Genomic DNA, 21,093 nt, shown 5'->3' with positions numbered 1-21,093 from the left:
TCGCATTCCCGTGACGTTGCGGCGCCGGGAGCCGCGGCCGCGCTGAGGCGGGGGAGCGGAGGGGCGGCCCGAACTGCGGGCGGCGGCCGCCGGGGGAGCCCCGCAGGTAGCGGGAGCTGTGGTGGGGCCGGGTGGGGGCTGCAGGGGGCGGCCGGGCTCCTCGACGGGCGGGGAGGTGCGCGGGATGTGCGGGGTGCGTGCAGACGGGGATGGCGGGCTGCGCCCTCATGTAGGTGCGGTGCGGTGCTGTGCTGTGCTGTGCTGTGCTGTGCTGTGCGGTGCGGTGCTGTGCTGTGCTGTGCTGTGCTGGGGCGGCGGCTGGAGGGCTCGATTGGGACTGTTCCCAAAGGCCTTGGGTCAGGCGGGCTTCTCTGCAAAACCGGGCTTCTGGAGTTAAACACCGCTATAAAATGAGCTTGTGGTCTAAGTCATGGCAGTGCTGTTATAGCTCGTGTCCTAAATATGTACTGGGTCAGGATTTTTTATTATTATTTGGGATCTGGACAAGTTGGATCGATGGCTGAGGCCAGTGGGATGAAATCTTACTGAAGATGAGTGCTGGGTCCTGCATTCTGGCTGCTACAGCACCAGGCAGTGCTACAGGCTTAGGGCAGAGTGGCTGGAAAGCTGTTCAGGGGAGAAGGACCTGAGGGTGTTGGGCAGCACTTGGCTGAACATGGGCCCGCAGTGTGCCCGATGGCCAGGAAGGCAAATGGCATCTGTATGGCTTGTGTCAGAATTTGTGATGCCAGCAGGAGCAGGGAGGTGATCATCCATCCCTCTGGTGAGGCCACACCTTGGGTACTGTGTTCAGTTTTGGTCCCTCACTGAGGCCCTGGAGCAAGTCCAGGGAAGGGCAGTGAAGCTGGTGAGGGGCCTGGAGTGCAGCTCCTATGGGGAGCAGCTGAGGGAGCTGGGATTGTTCAGTCTGGAGGAGAGGAGGCTCAGGGCACTGAACCCTTATTGCCCTCTACAACTACTTGAAAGGAGGTTGTAGCGAGATGGGGATTGGCCTCTTTTCCTGGGTAACAGCAATAAAATGAGAGGGAATGGCCTAAAACTGTGATAGAGGAAGTTCAGGTTGGATGTTAGGGAAAAATTCTTCTCTCAGAGAGTGGTCCAGCACTGGAACTTGTTGCTCGGGGAGGTGACGGAGTCACTGTCTCTGGAGGTGTTCAAGAATCATGTACGTGTCATACATAGGGACTTGGTTTAGTGGGCGGTATTGCTGGTATGTAGATGATTGGACTGGGTAATCTTAGAGATCTGTTTCCACCTTAATTATTCTGTGATTGTAGGCTGCCTTGTTCAGTTAAAACATGCTCACCTGCTTGTCACATTTACATCACGAGCATCTCCTCTTTTTTCTAATATTTTCCAGGTCTTCACATGAAACCAGAGACCCGCTGTCAAGCTAATTGCTATAGCCTTAAGGTTTGACTAGAAATGGAGAGCATTACACAGCTGTTCAGTGACCTGTGTGAGGCACACCTGTCGGGTTTGCCATGGAAGGTGCACCTCGGAAGGCGGAAGATCAGCAAGAGGGAGGCTAAGCAAAACCTGAAGAGGGTTGCATATAACACTCTGTTCATAAACCTCTTTCAAGATGAAGCTCGTAAGCTGCAATCGAACGTTTCCAGGTTTCCAGTTAAAAACAAGATTTTGATGTTGTCTTTCAACCTGAGAGTTGGTGGCCTAGGAGCTCAGGCAGACAGGCTGGAGAGTCTCGTGGAGGAGCTGGAAGCAGCTGAGGGCTTGCCATTTACTGAGGTTAATGCTGTCCTGGATCTCTTGGTACAGCTTGCTGGAACAGGTCCTCCACAGCTTGTACCACAAAAAAAGGACTATTTTCTGAACAACAAATACGTCGGGAGAAATGTCAAATATCAGGGTTATGATTATTATGATGTAAGTGTGTTTGAAGCTGATATACAGTCTCTAATAACAAATGAAGAATGTCAGTTCAATGACTCAATTCAGAAGACGCTTCAGATCATGGAGGCTGCCCCTGGGACGGGACTCCCTGCCATAGGGCTGTTCTCACAGAACTATCCTGCTGGGGACAAGTTTGAGAGAGAAACACGTGTCTCGCTCTTTGGTGCTCTTGTCCACAGCCGTACTTATGACATGGACATCAAGTTGGATTTGCCGCCAGTGCCTGACAATGCAGATTTGTCTGGACTTGCAATTAAAGTATGGTATCATTTGTTTTGGACTCAGAGTCTGTGCATGTTTTCAGTATGGTGTTTTGAACTTGTTTGTTGGGACATAGGTAGTAATTTCACGTGCAATGGAAACAGTGTTGGAATGTAAGCTAGAGCAGGGATCCCTTGTTCCTTTTGTGCTGCAGAGATGTATGATAATGAAGATGTAGGTCTTGTCCTAGAACTGGATAAAGAAGTCATGTGGCTGCCTGTAGGCTGTGAGCAGTTAAGCCATCAGCTATATATGTGCCTTTTCCACCCCAGTAATCTTTTGCTTGCATTTTTTTTGCCTGCTTTGTGTATTGAACTTCTTTGCATTGTTGGTTGTTTGTTACCGTTCCTGACTGCATAAGCTTTCCTGCCAGAGTGTGCATGATTTGCTCTTCAGATTACGTGACCCAACGTGTATTTTCCTTGTGACTTTTGTATCTTGAGCCATTTTTTTCAACTATTATATTTCATCAAACCTCCTGTGTCCTGCTGTCCTTTTACCTTTGCAGTGTAGTTTATACTGCATCTTCTACTGTCCAATATATTCATTTTTGCTACATAGTATTCTTATAGAGGTACTAGATAAATGCACCTGTGGTTTTTTTTCTTTCTATCTTTCCATTTGTTACTGTTGGAAAGTTTTTTACTCCCTTTTTTTTTACTCCTCCTCTGTTCTCTCTACTTACCATACGGATACCTCTTGCAATTCCTTAACTCAGCGTCCTAACTGAAACTGGCGTTCAGACATTAAAAAAGCCCTGTGCGTGTACAGATGTAAGTCTTAACTGTGAGGAGGCAAATGTTCCTTGCTAGGTGCTGTACTCTCCATCAGACTGGGATTTGAGATTTGTTGAAGAACATGCTGTGTTTTTTGTGTGGATATCATAATCTTATTAAGCCTGGGTGCCGTTCTTCATGTACAACTCCTGAGATCAGAGTGTGGCACACGCAGTGCCTGGACACTTACGGGTTTTCTGCATCTGAATAAGCATCAGAGAACAAAGTGTTAACAACATTTGTACAAATTGTAAGAGTTATCATTAATAATCTGCTTAAAAGACTTTCTGAGCAGTGCCATTTTATTCTTCTTAGAACTGCATGCATACAGAGGAGTAAGTTTCAGTTTTAACATTAAGAAACTTAGTGTTATTATTTCAGCGGTGATTGATTGTTGTTTTATATTTAGGCATTGGTGCCTTTGAAAATGGAACAAGTGAAGGAACATTTAAAGGAGAAACTTAGAGATGAAAGGAGTGGGCACTGGCTGAGTCGTATTGAGTCACTTGATCACAAATAATAGCAAAATCTTTATCAGCATATGTTTCTCTAGTAATGTTTTCATACGTAAAGCTTGAACTCTCTCTGACAGGTTCCTCAAAGCATAGACCAGTCAGAAGATGAAGGATTCCAGTCGGCATCCAATCTGACTCCTGATTCTCAGTCAGAGCCAAGCATGACTCCAGACATAGATCTGTGGGATGCAGTGCTTACATATGGGCCAAGCAAAAGAAGATGCTGGGAAAGAATTGGATAGTATGTATCTGATGTTATTGGCAAACTTCCTGTGCTTCACATGTGAATGTATGAAGGTGCAATTCATCTTAGTTCTGAATGACCTCAGTATAGGAGTTAAATATGCAATAGGAATATGCAGTATTCCTATTTAATGCATATTTAATATGTAGAATTCAATATATGTATTAATGATTGAGATCATGCCATTTCAGCGAACCAGCCTTTAGATTGCATCTGTTTCATGGGAAGAAAAAATTATCTTAGACCTAAAAACTGAAGGAGTTATGGCAACACTTTCTGATCATGTGAAATGCAACATTGCATACACAATGCAATTTATTTCAACCTAACATGATTTCATCTTTTCAGATTCAGAAGAGAAATTGCTAGAAGAATTAAACCCTTAAAAGTCAAATGCAGACCATATACCTGAAGCTTTCCTGTAAGAAATACTGCTAGAACTGTGAAGAGTTTGGAAGAGTTGGATGGGAAATTTGTTTTGGAGGGGATGGTAATCCCTGCTAGGAAGCGGTAGATCTATTTCTCACATAATCACCTTCCAATATTTTGTTTACTCTGGCAGCCCACCTGGTAAGAAGGAGGAGCCGTACCTTACTGAGGCTGGGAGAGAAGCTTTTGACAAGTTCTACAAGCTCCGAGAGGGGGAAATGCAGCTTTTCAGTAGTACCGTACTTCAGCTTCCACAGCTTGTGCTGATGAGGGAACCTGAACTGGTGAAGGATGTCTTGAATGTCCTCATTGGTGTGGTATCCACTACATTTTCACTCAACCAGGTATGAAATGTATTTAACTGCAATTCTCAGTTGCATTTGCTTTTTCTTTTTTTTCTTAGATACCTCCTTTTCAATACATGATTTATTTTGAGATCTCACAGTTGTGTTAAGAGGATAAGTGTGACTTAATTGCGATAACGTCACATCTGTACATTGTAATAACGACTTATAGGCAGGGAACAAGTATTTGTCAAAATAATTAGCAAAAATGAGCTAATTACAGAAAACAGAAGTTTGAATAATGTTGTAGGCTGGGTTTTCATGAAAAATTGTTATAATTAATCTTTTTTGACATACTTGAAAATGCACTTTTGAAGTTTTGCTACAATTTAATACTCTTATTATATTTTCCTACATATATAGTATGATTTACCAGAGTACCTATGCTGAAGATTTGTCTCTAAACGTTTGCTGTTTTAAATCAGAATGCAGCTGGGTAATATTTGAAGCCTATTTGCTTTCCTCTCCTGTTTCATTTTAGGCTGCTCAAACATTTATAATAAAGGAGGGGGTTTATGTGTCTGGAACTTCGCCGGAGACGATGCACAACCTGCTCTCAGAAGTTGCGGAATATGGAACCTACTACACACGGCTGAGTCGCTTCTCCCTTCAGCCAGTCTTAGATTCTTCGTACAGCAAAGGGCTTGTGTTTCAGGTAGCACCATTGTGTCAAATCACTTACGTTTGATGGGCCAGTTATTTTAGGCAGAGAACACAACTTTGATTTCATATAAGGCTGGAATTTCTTCCTTCTGCAGAACTGCGAAGTATTTTCAATACAAATATGTGTATTTATGTATCCTGGGTCAGCAAGGGACAGTGACACCGTGGAGCCCTGTTTAAATTGGAGCTGTGGTTGCTTAGGGTTTGTCTGCCCCAAAGCAACAAATGAAAGCTCTTCATTACTTGAACTGTGATTTGTTGTGTGGTTTTGTTGAGATCTAAAGGGGCAGAATTTAGAAGCATTTATATGTTAAAATGTATAACATTTATATATATATAACATGTATATATAAAATATAATACCTTTCTTAATACGGTATGCATATAAATAACATTGCATACATTACATTGATACTAAAATAGAGAAACATGCTATTTAATAGCTTTAATAACTTTTCTTAGATCAGAATTAAGCGCACATTTTACTTGTCAACCCTCTTTATATTTTTCTGAACTGTGTGTAGCTGCATGATACCAGGTACATTTCTCTTTCTAATGCATATAGTTCTTTTAGGATTAGTTATGAAAATATATGCCTCCTGAATATTTCATTTACAGTTACGTCAATAGAAATTGAACAGAAAAGTCTTATTTAATTCTAAGTCATGCTGGAAAAAGTAGATGTTTTTATAGGAGCTTTTTCCACTGCATAATTTAGGAATGGAAGTAAGGAAACAGGTTTCCCTGGGTTCATAATGAAGCTGCTAGAAAATCAGAATGCCTTCAAAAGGGCAGTTCAAGGAAGGTGAACCAAAATGCTCATTGTGTGCCTGGGTGCAGGCTTTGTGCATAGCATGTAGGAAGAGTATAAAGGAGTCATTTGGTTAATTGTATGCCTGAAGTTATGTGGACTCTTACTTTCCTACACGAGCCCCTCTTACTTTTACATGCAGATTATTTTATTAAAGGCTCATTTTCATGCCGGTTCAACTGATGTGAGATATAAGTAACTATTAACAGCTTTACCAGTAAGGCTTTGTAAATATTTTCTGTTGACAATAGGCTTTCACAAGTGGTCTGAGGAAGTATCTTCAGTATTACCGAGCCTGTGTTTTGTCTACTCCTCCTACTTTAAGTCTTCTGACCATCAGCTTTCTCTTCAGGAAACTGGGCCGTCAGTTGAGGTAAGAGAATAACATTAAATATTTAAGCTTTCCATAAAACACAAACTACAGTCTGTTTTTTTCCTTTACAAAACAGGAGAGTATTAGGCAGCCATTCTTACATAATTTTTCGGTATTCTTCCAGCAATTTCACATCAAGATTTCTTTATGTTCCCTTGGAAAAACATGTAAAGTCTTTACATTCAGTTACTTCGTTATCCTTGTTGCTATTCAGATAATACCGTAGGGTTGTGTGAATTTCAGCTATAGCAAAGTCCAGTTCACTGTGATTTCAGAGACTTCTGTCTGAAATTCTTACATATGATTTAATACTGTTTTTTAGATATCTGGCTGAACTCTGTGGCATAGGAACAACAGCCCTGGGGATCAGTGGCGGAGCTGGTGCTTCATTTCCTACGGTGATAACAGATTTTCTGTTTTAAGTTTTTCAGTTACAATTACAGTATTTCTCAAAAATAGACAGGATCATACGTGATTTATTGAGTCTGTACCGGAAATATGACCTCAGACCTCTAAGGTGCATTTCATCTCATTGTAAAGGAGATGTCTGTAGCAAATGAAATTAATCCAACTCTCCAGTGATTATAAAGTGAGAATGAGATACTAGAAACTTAGAGTCATAGAATGGTGTGGTTTGGCAGAGCCCTTTATGATCATCTAGTTCCAAATCCCTGCTATAGACCAACCCACCTCCCTCTAGACCAGGTTGCTCAAAGCCTCATCCAGTCTGGCCTTGAATGCCTCCAGGGAGGAGGGGGCATTCACAAGGTAGCTCAGATAAAGTGATCTTAACAGCAGATACCTAAAGTAAGATGAATCCTGCCTTCTGTGTGTAGTGAAACAGATCTAAATATGCATATTCATCAATTTGTACTATTAATGTTGTAGTGGATTTCATCATCTAGCATTGTATTATTTTTCATTTCTTAGGGTGTGAAATTGCTTTCATATCTGTACAAAGAAGCCCTCAACAACTGTAGCAATGAGCATTATCCAGTCCTTCTGTCTTTGTTAAAGACAAGTTGTGAACCATACACAAGGTACATCCGTAACTGTTCTCTGCTCAGTTGTGTTTAAAAGCAATTTTTAATTAGCGATCTAGTGAGTAACTGCTAATTGCTAACAACTACACTAACTGCTAAATAACTGATGACTTCTACATCTGATTCTTGCTTCTCTCTCCCTACTCTTTTGATGCAACTGGAATGTTTCTGGAGATGTTTAATGCTTCCTTAGTAAATTTATATGCAGAAATAAAAAAACTGTTTTATCTAGGACAATCTTTGATCTTAACAATCTGTGAGGAAAATGTAGAGATAAAGTCCTGTGTATACCTTAAATATCAGTGTGATAGCATTCAATTGCATGCTTTTATTATTCCTCTGGCTTGTGTGCTTTGATGTTTAAAGATATACTGGTTGGTTGGTTGTGGTAAAGGTGAGACAGTGAGAGGATTCATGATTAATATTGTTTAATTACATTTCTTTTAGATTTATCTATGATTGGGTATACAGTGGTGTATTCAGGGATGTTTATGGAGAGTTTATGATCCAGGTGAATGAGGATTATCTGTGTTTCAGAGGTACAGTATGCATACTGAGCGTTTCTATTTTACACTGCCTGTGCTGTTAATGAAATAATTAAATATATATACTTCTTTTTCTTGTATGCAGATAAACATTACTGGACTCACGGTTACGTCTTGATTTCAAAAGAAGTGGAAGATTGTGTCCCTGTATTTCTTAAACATATTGCTAATGATGTATATATATGTGGGAAAACCATAAACCTGCTGAAATTGTGTTGTCCCAGGGTAAGTATTGGTTTGGTTCTTTCCTATTTTATTGAGAAAACCATGTCCCTTCAGAGTTGGTTAGATATATTTTTGGCAAGCAAGCTCCTTTATTTACAGCTGGTATTGTGTAAGCAGGAGGCTAATGCATGAATGTCAGTTGTTCAAGAACTGATTATCCACTCCACTTGCTTATATCTCAGCTGCAGAAATACGCATTTTTAACAGCATCAGATTTATTGTATACAGTGCATGTGTTAGATTTCTTATTTTCCTTCTGCTGAAAGCAGAAATTTTTAGTCTTCTGAGCCAGTGCCTTCCATTTTTCACTCCATGTACCTTAGTTGCTAAGTATTGGCTGAGTTCTACATAGTTCTTCTATGTCAGCTCTACCACTACCTTTCCAAGAAGAGCTTGAATAGTTCCTTTTATTCTTATTTTGCAGAATGAGTGTTGTCCTTGGCAGGAGGAACTGATTAAATTGCTTTGTGTCTTCACACTAATCTGTGCATGTCTGACAGGGAAACAACCACAGAAGTGTCTGAAGTCTGAGGACATTCTTAAGCAAGAAGTATTCTCTGTCTTTTAAAGTCAGACATGTCTTGCAAGAGCTGGGCAGCTCCATGTCAGATGCAGGTCATAACACTGATATCTGAAACAAGATGACCCTCTGCTAGTTCTCCTATTTCTGCTCTGATAATAGTTTTCAAACTATGGCTCAGCTGTGCCAGTAGTACTAGCTTGTGAATTCACAATCATACAGTTTACAACTTTCACAATGTTATTTAGAATTAAATTTCTCTCTGTTTTCCAGCATTACATATGTTGGTCAGATATCCCCGTACCCCGGATTTCCGTTATTTTTTCACTTGAGGAGCTGAAAGAAATAGAGAGAGATTGTGCAGTGTATGTGGGTCGGATGGAAAGAATTGCTCGGTACAGTTCTATAAGCAAGGAGGAAAAGGTAAATGAATGAAAGAGTAGAGGACTTACTGCTTGACTGATTTCTTTTTTTTAATTACTCTTAATTGTAACTTGAACAGAATTTGCATTGATGATCAGAATTTTCTTATTGTCCAGTCGCTGTTTGACCTGTTGGTGCATTTAACAGACTTTAAATACGGCATTTAAAACATTAGGCGGTGTGTTGTTATTTGTCAGCATTTTCATGTTTTAAAGGAGATTTGGACTTCCATCGTAGTTCTTTTCAGCCAAAGGTTTGCCGTGCTACTGAAAAGCACTGAACTGATTTCAGATTCTTATTTGGCTAATGGAAGAAATTCATTAGGAATCAGATAATACTCTTTAATAATTTGCATGGCTGATTGTTTTGTTAGAATACTCGTAGTTCTGTCTTACACATTGCATGAATGTAGTCTGTATACTGGACTGGTATGTTCTGATATAAGGTCCAGAGTACAAACAAGTTTTCAGTAATCATTTTAACTTCCTATAGACTTACAATTTCATTAATTGTCTTATTCTTCTTTGCTTACTGTAATCGTGGCTTAATACCCATTCTATGGTCATGGTGTGGTTACATGGATTAATAACCTCATGTAGCTGTATTATCAAGTCTAAAATAACAGGAGTATTTCCACCTTTTTTTTGTGGTTGATTGATATTTCCAGGATTTGCGCATGGAAATAGCCAAGCAGGAATTAATTGTTCACGCTCGAGAGACTGCGAGCAAAGTACTGAAAGCCATTAATGGTGAGTTGTGATGGAGTTTGGTGTGTTTGTGTGTTCTGTTGGGTTTGTTAATATAAAATAATGGTATCTGTATTGTAACACAGATCGACAGAAGTCAGAACGAATGGCTTTAGATGCAAAGAAACGCGAACAGTTTCAGAAGTTGAAGGAGCAATTTGCAAAAGACCAAGAGGTATTTCTGTGTTTATTTTTAAAGGCGAAGTGTATTTCTCATATAAATAATTGAAAGGTTATTTTGATTTATTGTACTGAATTTGAATGAAAAGTGCTTACAGTGAGAGTGGGGCAGGTCTCTTCTCACTGGTGACAAGTGACAGGATGAGGGGAAATGGCCTCAAGTTGCACCAAGGTAAGTTTAAGTTGGTATCAGGAAACTCTTCTCTACAGAAAGGGTAGTTAAACACTGGAATAGGCTCCCCAGGGAGGTGGTTGAGTCACCATCCCTGGATGTGTTTAAGAGCCATTTGAATGTGATGCTTAGAGATATGATTTAGCAGATGGGTAGAGTTAGGGTACTGTGGTTAGGCTGTGGTTGCACTTGGTGATCTTTGAGGTCTTTTCCAACCTGAGTAATTCTATGATTCTATGATTCTGTGATAGGGGTTGTGTTGTGAATTAATATGAATGAATTAATATATAGAGGTTGAGGATGCCCCATCCCTGGAGGCATTCAGGTCCAGTCTGGATGTGGCTCTGGGCAGCCTGGTCTGGTGGTTGGTGACCCTGCACGTAGCAGGGGGGTTGAAACTAGATGATCTTTTAGGTCCTTTTCAACCCAAGCCATTCTATGATTCTGTGATGATACATTCCTGAAATGCAGATTAGAACTTGTTGCAGATATGTGCATCACAGTTAGTATTGAGAGTGGCTTTTAAGTTTTAAATATTTATGCAGCGTCGCCTTGCTATCAAGCAAGAGGAGATTGATGATGATTTCAGCTATGCCCGAGAGCTCAGAGAAAGAGAAAAAAGACTGAAAGCTTTGGAAGAGGAACTAGAAAAAAAGGCAAGGTAAGTCTATCTGAGTAGTCACCCAAAGCACCGGAGGACTTCAGGAAAAGATGTTTTATTTTGCAATTCATGGCATTAGCGGTTTTCAGACACTACTCTACAGGGGTAATGTTCACAGCTGTAGGATGAGTGTAGGATTGCGTAGTGGTCTAGGAGCCTGGGATCAACTGATTTGTGCCCATTCTATCCAAGCTGTTTTCTGTTTTGATCAGAGTTCTGGGTAAAAATGTTAGTCTTACAATTAGAATGTAATTTTAATTGCAGAAATGGCCATATGTATGTCAAAGCAGAAATAAAAAGGAGGTAGCAGATACACTGATAATCAGTTATTTGGCATGCTTTTGTTACGTATCTAGTGGTATTTCATTTTCTTTCCTTATATCCAGAAATAGTTACAAAAACGAGTGACGTACTAAACATAGTTATAGGAACATATTAACTAAGACTGCGGTCCTATTTTCTCTACTTGTTATTTGGCTCAGTTCTGAAATGCAGAAAGATCTAATTCTTCAGAAGGGAAGAGGAAAAATTACTTTGTGAAAATCTGTAACTCAGCTTTGTTTTTACTTTTGTTCAGGCAAGAGTTAATTGACCATTATAGCAAACTTTCTGATGATGCAGCCCGTAGGGAACAAAGAGCTTTATGGAAAATCCAGCGACATAAGTTGGAAACAGCTCGTCTTAAGTTTCTCTTTGAAGATCAGAAACGTATTGAGGTATTTTCTGAAAAGATTTAAATAAATGATCTTTAGAAAATCTAGTATTTAATGCATTAAAGGCTTTTGGTTTTGTCATTTTTGCTTACAGGAAATGCTTGAAAAACTTCCAGATGGAAGCTATAGGAGAAAATTAGATATTATTCCTTATAAGCAGTGTCAGCTGGCTTTGGATAGAAACACTGCTGTGGAAGATCCACATTCACAGGTGAGTTTATTTGCCTACATGAACTCCAGGTAGGTGTTCCAAGTTTCCTTAAGGGGAGTTCATCTCATAGTTCAGTTCATCAAATAGAAGGTTTGCTGTAGCAGCAGCATGAGTAGTTACCACTGTATCTGTAATACATCTGAAAAATTGGAAAATTTAAAGTCTTACATGCAACCACATGAAGCCTTATTAAGAAGCTTGATTGTGTGACTAGTCATACGGTGTAATAATTATTTCTTTTTAGGTGTTGTCTGTGAAACCTTTGCATTCTAATGAACGAGTTGGCAGGAGAGAGTCTGAATCTGGACTGGAATTCGTAGCATCTACTGACAAGCCACTGACTGTGCCACAGCTGGCAAATACTAATGCTGATCAGCTTTTTCAGCCTAAAACCGCAGAGTCTGAAGGCAATGTACAGAGTTCAGAGCAAACGTGCAGTCCCCCATGCAATGCTGATTCCTCTCCTGAATCCAGTGTGAACATAGAAGATTTCTTACCAAAGCCACAAGATGAGCAGCCTGTTGCCGTTAGCTTACAAGGATTTCTGTTAGATGAAGCACTTAGAAGTATTAACTCAGATCTGTCAGAGACTTCTCAAATAAGTGCAAATCAGCCTGTCTCAAAAGGAGAAGGTAATACATTGTTACATCAGCAAAATGAGTATGATTTTAGTACTGTTCTCAGGCCAACTGCTGCTTTGCAGGGGCACATTAGAGTTGGGGAAAATGTATTTGATGTGGAGTCTAGAAGGCCTCGGTGGAACATCCATGGGCATGCATCTGATGCCAGCATTAGACTGGGAGAATATGTGCCTGAAGTAGACACTTGCCAGCCACGTTCAAGTCCTTATGGGCATTCTTCAGACTCCCATATTGAAATCAGCAGCTATACTTCAGAAGTTGAATCTACTCGACCCCGATGGAATATTCACGGGCATGTTTCTGAAGCTCATATTAAAATTGGTGAATATGCTTCAGAGATTGAGCCCTCAAGACCTAGGTGGAGCATTCATGGACACGCTTCAGAAGCCAATATTAGGGTTGGTGAATATGTTTCGAATGTTGCTTCTGCAAGGCCTCGGTGGAACATCCATGGTCATGTATCTGATGCCAATATTAAGATCGGTGAGAATGTGTCAGAGGTTGTCTCAGCTAGACCTCGTTGGAACATCCATGGGCATTCTTCACAGTCACACATCAGAATTGGAGAGCTAGTTTCAGATACACAGCCTCTGAAATTTCGTTGGAGCCCGTTTGGTCACGCATCCCAGTCAAGCATCCAAATAGGGGAATGGACTCCATCTACAGAGGACGATCCCATACCTCATCGTAAAGCAATTTCAGGTCCTTCATCTGATTCCACTGTTCAGACACTTCTGTATAATGAAGAATTATCTCCTTTTGAAGGGATTAGAAAGGAAACAAAACCATCACAAGCTAATGAAAGTATTTCACCACAGTCTCAGCCATCTGACGTTGATCCTGTCCCTTCTGACACTAAAGATGACAAAAAGGAAAATACAGCAGAAGAGAAGCAAGAAGGTAAAATAAAATAAAGTTTATCCAGTCAGTATTTGTTTAAGAGGTCTTGAAAGTTACTGTAAATGTTTATGTTCAAAATGGCTTCTTATTTCTTAATTCCTTATATAAGTTTTAAAATGCTTTTAGAATCCAGAGTAATTCAGAGTTAAGAATTGTTCTTATTCTTTTCTCCTATATACAAGAAATAGAGAATTGAGGGAAAAAATAAAATAAAAGGGTTCTGAAAACTTTGTGAAACAGGACCTCATGTGATCTTGAGTAGAGAACATGCACAAAACTGCATGTGTTGGACTTTGGGGAGGAACTCGTACTGGGCCAGAAGTCTATAAGTTTTAGGGAAGCTTTGAATAACTTTGGGAACAGATCTGATGTATGAACTGAGTGCTATAACCAGGTCTGAGTAATTGCTGTCTTTAATTTATTTGTAGTTGTAGTAGTCGCAGATGAGGTTGACAAGGACCCTTCTCCAGATTCATCACGGAGCTTACAGGTAAGAAACAAACTGGTAGTGCAGAAGACTTCCTGTTCCATCAGAGAATGGAGTGATCTGTTGATTAAGGTAGCACTTAAGGTACTGTGTTGGTGTGTTAATTTACTAATCTGTAATACTGTATTGTTTTTACATGTCAAAAAAGAGTTGACGAGTTGTCTTACTTTCAAATGGAACAACTTGTCAATTGCCTGTAAGAACACATGGAGTGTGAATGGCCAAAACCAGCAGCTGTCCTAAGAGCAATTTGTTCGTGCTTTTTCTTTTAGGCAGAAGAACCTGAAAAAGCAATTCCAAAGGATACTGTGCCTCAGGAAACTTTATTTTCTGAACCTAGTGCTTCCAAAACTAAGGATGAGGAAAGGGGAGAGGAAGATGCCTGGAAGAAAGAACAAGCTTATTTGAAAGCATTATCGGATCAGTACTGTATTGAAAAGTACCAAGATAGCTACGATTTGATGTGTGAGTAGAACCGCTGGGAGTCGTAGGAAGAGGAAGGTGTAGCAAACTTGAGCAAGTGCTGGAAAAAGTATCTGAATTTGCAGTAAATTATCAATAATATCAACTGCAGTAGCTAAACAAAATATTTCTAGGCACAAAGATGAGAATTACACATGGACAAGCTTTTGTTTTCTGATGTAGAGGGGTTTGCAGAAGTTAACAGAAATAGATGATCCAATTGCTGAAGTACAGCAACTCACAACGTCTGTGTATTTCTAAATTTAGCAGAGCTCCCAGTTTCCCACCTCTTGCACCACGTGATACCAAGATCATACACTTTCCCTGTGGATCCTGTGGTACAGTCAGCAACAGATGAAACAGCCGTACAACTGAGCGAGCTCCTGTCTCTGCCTGTGCTGATGAAACGTTCTATTACTGCTCCACTGGTATCTCAGTGAGTACATATTAGATATAATGCAATTTGTATTATACCAATTCATGTAATGTTCTTCATTAGTTCTCTTCCAAGACGAGAGTTGCACATAGGTGCGTACTTCTACACTTTCATTTTGCTTCCAGAAGTGGTCTGGTGGCTGGTTTATTACAAACTAAAAAGTTCAGACTTACATTGTAAATAGCAACATACACATACATTTCTATGTGTAAATTATCAAACTGAAGGTCTGCTTGGAGTCCGGGGGCTCGAAGGGAAGAATTTGCTCTCACATTCCTGGATTTCACAGCAGTGTGTTTCACACCACTCGTTTCCTTGTTCTTTTAAACAGGTGTATTATTTACAAGATATGTGCTTTATTTGGTAGGTAGAAGATGAGGGGAAAGAGAGAAAGTCTTTTGATTGTGTGAAAGCTCATGCACAATGAGCAGAGTATGTTTTATTTTTCTGTGGGTACTCCATTGTCTTCAAGGCTGATCTGAAACTGACTGGAGTCTGTTCTTGTGGCTGTTGGAATATTAATGTTTAAGAGCCGTTTGGATGTGGTACTTAGGGATATGATGGAAGAGTCCTCCTTGATCTGTTAGTTTAGGTGAGGGAAATGAGTCAGAAGACTGTTGATAAAATGTTGCTACAGGGTGAGCAGCCTGTTGTAGGTGTCGCCAGCCTTAAAGTACTTCTGCAGTACAGTTCAAACCCCAGTTCACTGGAGTGGCGGGTTTTAGTTGTGGCATATTCTGAGCAAAGATTTTTGAGCAAAGCTTTATCTCATTTTCTTTCACTTATGTGAATGCGTTCCTGTCTTGGATATCCAAGTACTGAAACATTAACCTAATGTAGCCATAGATGAATGTTAACATTAAGGAGATCCTTGTAAGAATAATGCCTTTTCTGTGTTTTTCTTGTAGTGTTTCTCTCGTGAACAAAGCAATAGTTGATTACTACTTTGTGGAACTGAATGTAGAGAAGCATTTTGAAGCACTGAGACATTTCCTGTTAATGGAAGATGGGGAGTTTGCTCAGTCGCTCAGTGACCTGTTGTTTGAGAAGGTATGTGCTGCATCTTCTTAGCCTTTGGTTATTTGTTTTAGCTTGACACTTGTCAATGAAATTGGATAGAAATAAGGGAATGGTGTGAGTCAGAATCCTAGCTTGTGCTGTTTTCCACTCTGTGCCATGTCAAGAAGTGAGGAACTCTGTTAAGCTTCTAAGGACTGAGGCAAAAGAAGATCTTTGCTGAGAAGGGATGCACATACCCAGGGAAATTCCAAGGAAGGCTGTAATATTTCTTACACGTAATCCCAGAAATTGGGTATTTGGTACATGGAGAGTAGTGATTTCTAACTGTGGCAGATCAGCAATTAAGGAAAGGAATTTCACTCTTTCCTGTGAGAACTGCTGTTCTCTGCCTACCCTCATCTCCTGGCAGCAAAGCTGGAAGAGTCTGTTGCCACTTGAGCTCCAGTGCAAACGCCTGCGTTGTAAAATAACAGCTCCTACCTTGGATGTCCTATAGAGCATGAGGGGGGACATCTGAAGAGAGTGCTGCACTGTCTGATGAGACTGTGTTCTTCTTGTGACATCATGGGCCAATATAATAAAATAGGAGATATTACTTTCAGAGCAGCTCTCATGTATCTGGTTGTCAGTAGAGAAACATACCTGTAGGACATTGTGCATTTGTCTGTCCCCTTAAAATGCTTTTGGTGCAACTAGGAAAAGCACTTGACTCCTTGCATAGCTTGATTTGTGTGCCTCTGAGGCTGCTGCACTGTGAGATGGACAGACTGGAGTCAGGTAGCTAATGCCCAGCCCTGGCCCTGGCATTCTGCCCCTCTGAAGCCTGAAGGCTGTATTTCCTGCAACTGGGATGCTAAATAGCTCCTGAACCACAGCAACCTTCAATCCTGCATATCAAAAGAAATCAGTGTGTGTGGGAGAGTACCTTGATGCTGTAGACAATAAATTATTCAAAAGTTTCTTTGTAACCTCTTTGTGCATCCCTACTGCAGAAGTAAAAACTTCCAGTCAGAATGGTGGGGCAGGGCAGGGCAGCCACCGCTTCTCCATTTTGCTTTAATTCACCTGTTTGCAGGAACCAACTCTTTTAATTAATAATGTGTAATTAGAGTTTCATTTTCCCATAGCTTGGATCAGGACAGACACCTGGTGAACTGCTGAATCCGCTGGTTCTTAATTCTATCCTAAACAAAGCATTGCAGTACAGTCTTCATGGTGACACCCAGCTTGCTTCCAATCTGTCTTTTGCCCTCAAGTACCTTCCAGAAGTGTTCAAGCCCAATGCACCTGACGCTCTGAGCTGCTTAGAGCTAAGGTACAAGGTAAGAAAGTATGTCTGAAAGCAGAAGTACTGCAAGTATAGCATGGTTCTTGTGCTCTGTGGTAGACTGGACATCTTAATAATGGAATATGTCTCTGAAATAGTAATTTCAAACACAAATGCAGCATGATCAGTGCTCAGTTATTTCTTTTAGGTTGACTGGCCTCTGAATATTGTCATAACGGAGAGCTGCATGAATAAATACAACAAGATCTTCTCCTTTCTGCTTCAGTTGAAGCACATGGTGTGGACTCTCAAGGATGTGTGGTTTCACTTAAAACGCACTGGTAAGTGTAACAAGTAAGGGGGGTGTGCTGTTAAAAACCTGCTTAGCACCTTGTGCTAGTCACAGAATGACAGAATTGTAGGGGTTGCGAGGGACCCATAAAGATGGTTGAGTCCAACCCCCAGCAAAGCAGGCTCCCTGCAGCGGATGCACAGGTAGGTGTCCAGAAGGGTCATGAATGTCTCCAGAGAAGGAGACTCCACAGTCTCAGACTGTCAATTGATGATATACATGACTTAAAGCAGTCATGTCAAGCTTCAAAAGTCACAATAAAGAAATTGCTGTAGCATTTTAAATGGGTTTTAATAATAGAAATGTTAATTCCTTCATAAATCCTGGTTAAAATGGTCCCACTGAATTCCACTGATGATATATTTCTGTTTTTCCTTTCAGCATTAGTGAGTCATGCATCAAATTCTGTTCAGTTTCGACAGCTCCAGCTGTATAAACATGAAATGCAGCATTTTGTGAAAGTGATTCAAGGTTACATTGCTAATCAGATTCTTCATGTTACGTGGTGCGAATTTGGAAACAAACTGTCTTCTGTGGGCAATTTGGAAGAGATTCACAGAACACACGCTGAATACCTCAACAAAGCCATTTTCAGGCAAGCTACCATGCTTATATTTATTTCAGATATTTAAGTTATTGGGACTGCCAGTCTACCCATCTGTTTGGCCCAGCGTATGTGTGCAGAGCTGGCATCTCCCTAACCATAAACACTGCCACGTCATTCTTACACATGAAAGTGCCTAGAGTCGAAGTATTCTTATGATGGGAAATTAACCTAGTGGCACATAGCAAGATCCATACTTTCCTCTGCTCCTTATTCCCCCAGGTTCCCTGCAATTGCTTCCCACTCTGCCTCTGTGAGCCTCAGATCCTCTTGAGCTGGGCAGCTCCAGCCTGAAGACAAAGGGCACTTCTGGCACGGTTGTTTTTCAGTGCATCCTTGTCATAGCCTCTGTTAATGAGTGTTGTTTTCATGCTGTGTGAGCAGTGTTCACGAGCAGTCCTGGCTCAAGAATGTGAAATGCTTGTTCTATACATTTTGCATGCCCCTGATTCTGTGTGGTACACAAGACCAGGCTGTGAGAGAACGAATGTGACATGATGCCTCCATCCACCTGACAGAATGGTCAGGCAGTGGAATGGGCTGCCCAGGGAGGTGGTGGAGTCACTGACCGTGGAGGTGTTCAAGGAACGTTTGGATGTTGTGTTGAGGGACATGGTTTAGCGAGAACTATTGGTGATGGGTGGATGGTTGGACTGGGTCTTTTCCAGCCTTGGTGATTCTGTGATTCTTAAAGTGTATACACTGGAACGATAGTGGGTAGATAGAAGAGAGATGGGAAGAACAGGAATTATAAAATCACCATTACAGTCAACAGCAGACTTGCAGATTTTTTTTGTTATCATTTAAAGCAACTATATAGGAAACCTGAAGGACTGTTGCCTCATTGTTGCGTTCTTCTTCCTATAACACAAATAATGACATTTGAAACATTATTACTGTTCTGTTAGGGGTCTGTTGACTGAGAAGGCTGCCCCAGTGATGAACATCATACACAGCATCTTCAGCCTCATCTTGAAGTTCCGCAGCCAGCTGATCTCTCAGTCGTGGAGCTTTGATGCTGGGAAGCAAATGGCTGTTCATCCTAACTTTGGTTTGATGCAGCAGTCGTACAATACTTTCAAGTATTACTCTCACTTCTTATTCAAAGGTAAGCAATCGCGTGCGTTCTGGGACAGTGGTAGAAGAAAGCATTCAACTGACTACTAGAAAAAATAGTTAAGAGTATCTCAACCACCTAAGAGTATCTTAACTATCTTAACTAAGAGTATCTTAAGTACAGCAGGAAGATGTGTGCACTTACTGTGTGTTGGAACATGGAGTTCTCAAATGAAAACTGCATCATCTTGTTCTGCAAACACCAGATCAGCTTAGTGGTGTCTTTCAACCGTAATCATTCAGTGATTCTAATTAAAACATCCACGTAAGAAATCTTAACAGATATCCCCAAACTGAACATAAATCTTTGCTGATTTCCAAAATAAAGATGTAGCATTTAGCTCTCTATGTGCTTCTATTTTTTCTTTTCTCTGCAATTGACTTCTGGAACTTTTTATTGGCAGCAATGAGAGATAGTTATATCTGAAATGAACTCAAAGCTTTAACTGTCTTTCTGTACTAACCGAATGCTACCATTGCTATGTGACCTGAAGTTCCTGATGGAAATGTAACTGTTCTCCTTTGAGCTGTTTTTCTAGAGCAATTTCTAGTCAGATTATATTCTTTGGGAAATGAGTTGCCCTTTTTATTCTTTAAGGGTATCCAAAAATGGTGTCAAAGGACCAAAAACAGATATTTCAGGATGAGTTAGAATGGCTGCTTCCAAATGCTACAGGAAGTCAGAGCACCTCTGGGAGCCACCTAAGCCCATACTACGAGATCTATGGTTGCTTCATGGACAGAGATTAATAAACCGTTCCGTAAGGAAATTTGCTGAGTGACCCAGTTGTTTCCACCCTCCTTATTAAGCACTACAAAACAAATCTGTGCTCGTTCATCTACACATGTTCCTTCAGTCACTGTGTATTGTAGAAGAAAGACGTTCACAATGTGTTGATCCAGTATCCATTGAAAGCCAATACAAAGTAGTCTGGACTTCAATGGCTTTGGCGCAGGCCCTGACTTCTAACTAACTGTCCACCTTCCCTTCCTCCCTGCATGTTACTGCTGCTTGCTGATTCCCTTTCTGTAAGTGCATGGGAGAGCTCAGGGAGTTTCTGTTGCCTTTTTTACTCTATTAAGTAAGAATATGAAGAATAATAACATCAGTAAGTCAGTCAGTTTGTTTATCTGTGGAACTTGAAGGGTTTGTTGTAGGAGTTTCTTTGTTTTCCTCTCTCACATGGACATAACTCATGGGAGCTTCAGCAGAGCTTCTTCCTTCAGAGGTGACCAGCAGGCCTAGCCACGTTTCCTGGTCAGTTGGTGTTAGGATAAGAGCACAGCCTCTTGTTGTGAAAGCAGCCTGAGGAAAGCATAATACAGTTTCACTCGGAACTTGTATGTAATCTTCAATCCTTTATAATTCCAGAGAGGTATTGGACCTTTCTCATACAGAATTGCACGCTTGTTTCTACTGTCCTCAGCTTTCTACAATAGGCTGCTTTTGTTGCTTTCTTTCCCCTAAATTAAAATGCAGATATTAACTTCAGAGTATTAATCTTGGTTGAAGCTTACTTTGCCTTTTTGTTTTTCTCCCAGTGGTAACAAAGCTTGTAAACAGAGGATACCAGCCACATCTGGAGGACTTCCTACTGCGAATCAACTTTAATAACTACTACAAGGATAACTGAGCCTTGCAGCATAAAATCACTGACAGCATGGTAAAGCAGAGACAGATCAACTCATATGCTTGCAACTTATAGAAGCTTATGCACATGCCATGCGAGAGGCATCTTTGTCAATTAACTAACCCACCCTCTGATAGCTTGAAGAATATAACCACCACGTAGGTTTTAAGATGCATCACTCTCTATATCAGCTTCCTGTTGTTTCACCTACTGAGACTCAATGTTGTTGCTATCACAAAGGTAGTGGAGCCCCATCTTAACAGGGGAGAGAGTGCAAACCTGTATATCTGTGAATGTGTAAATGTTGTATTTTCAGTGTTGTGAATTCCCTCCCATGTAAATACCTACATGTGAAATAAATTAAAAGATACTTTGTAAAGTTGTTGA

At 40.7% G+C, this 21,093-nt stretch overlaps 1 protein-coding gene across 1 annotated transcript; it reads left to right on the top strand.

Annotated features, from left to right (window-relative positions):
* Positions 1–15: 15 nt before the first annotated feature.
* Positions 16–21,093, top strand: TUBGCP6 (tubulin gamma complex associated protein 6). The gene is made up of 26 exons (XM_015852527.2): positions 16–106; positions 1,382–2,193; positions 3,565–3,728; positions 4,294–4,504; positions 4,986–5,159; positions 6,230–6,351; positions 6,674–6,749; positions 7,282–7,391; positions 7,842–7,933; positions 8,025–8,164; positions 8,958–9,107; positions 9,775–9,856; positions 9,940–10,028; positions 10,751–10,866; positions 11,444–11,582; positions 11,674–11,790; positions 12,035–13,331; positions 13,760–13,821; positions 14,091–14,283; positions 14,548–14,716; positions 15,625–15,766; positions 16,864–17,058; positions 17,212–17,344; positions 17,737–17,950; positions 18,868–19,067; positions 20,618–21,093. The coding sequence occupies exons 2-26, from the start codon at positions 1,447–1,449 to the stop codon at positions 20,707–20,709; spliced, it is 5,226 nt and encodes a 1,741-aa protein (XP_015708013.1). The 5' UTR covers positions 16–106; positions 1,382–1,446; the 3' UTR covers positions 20,710–21,093.

Source organism: Coturnix japonica, chromosome 1, assembly GCF_001577835.2.
Source record: "Coturnix japonica isolate 7356 chromosome 1, Coturnix japonica 2.1, whole genome shotgun sequence".
In the NCBI taxonomy this organism is placed as follows: domain Eukaryota; kingdom Metazoa; phylum Chordata; class Aves; order Galliformes; family Phasianidae; genus Coturnix; species Coturnix japonica.
This window is presented reverse-complemented; position numbering and strand designations above follow the sequence as displayed.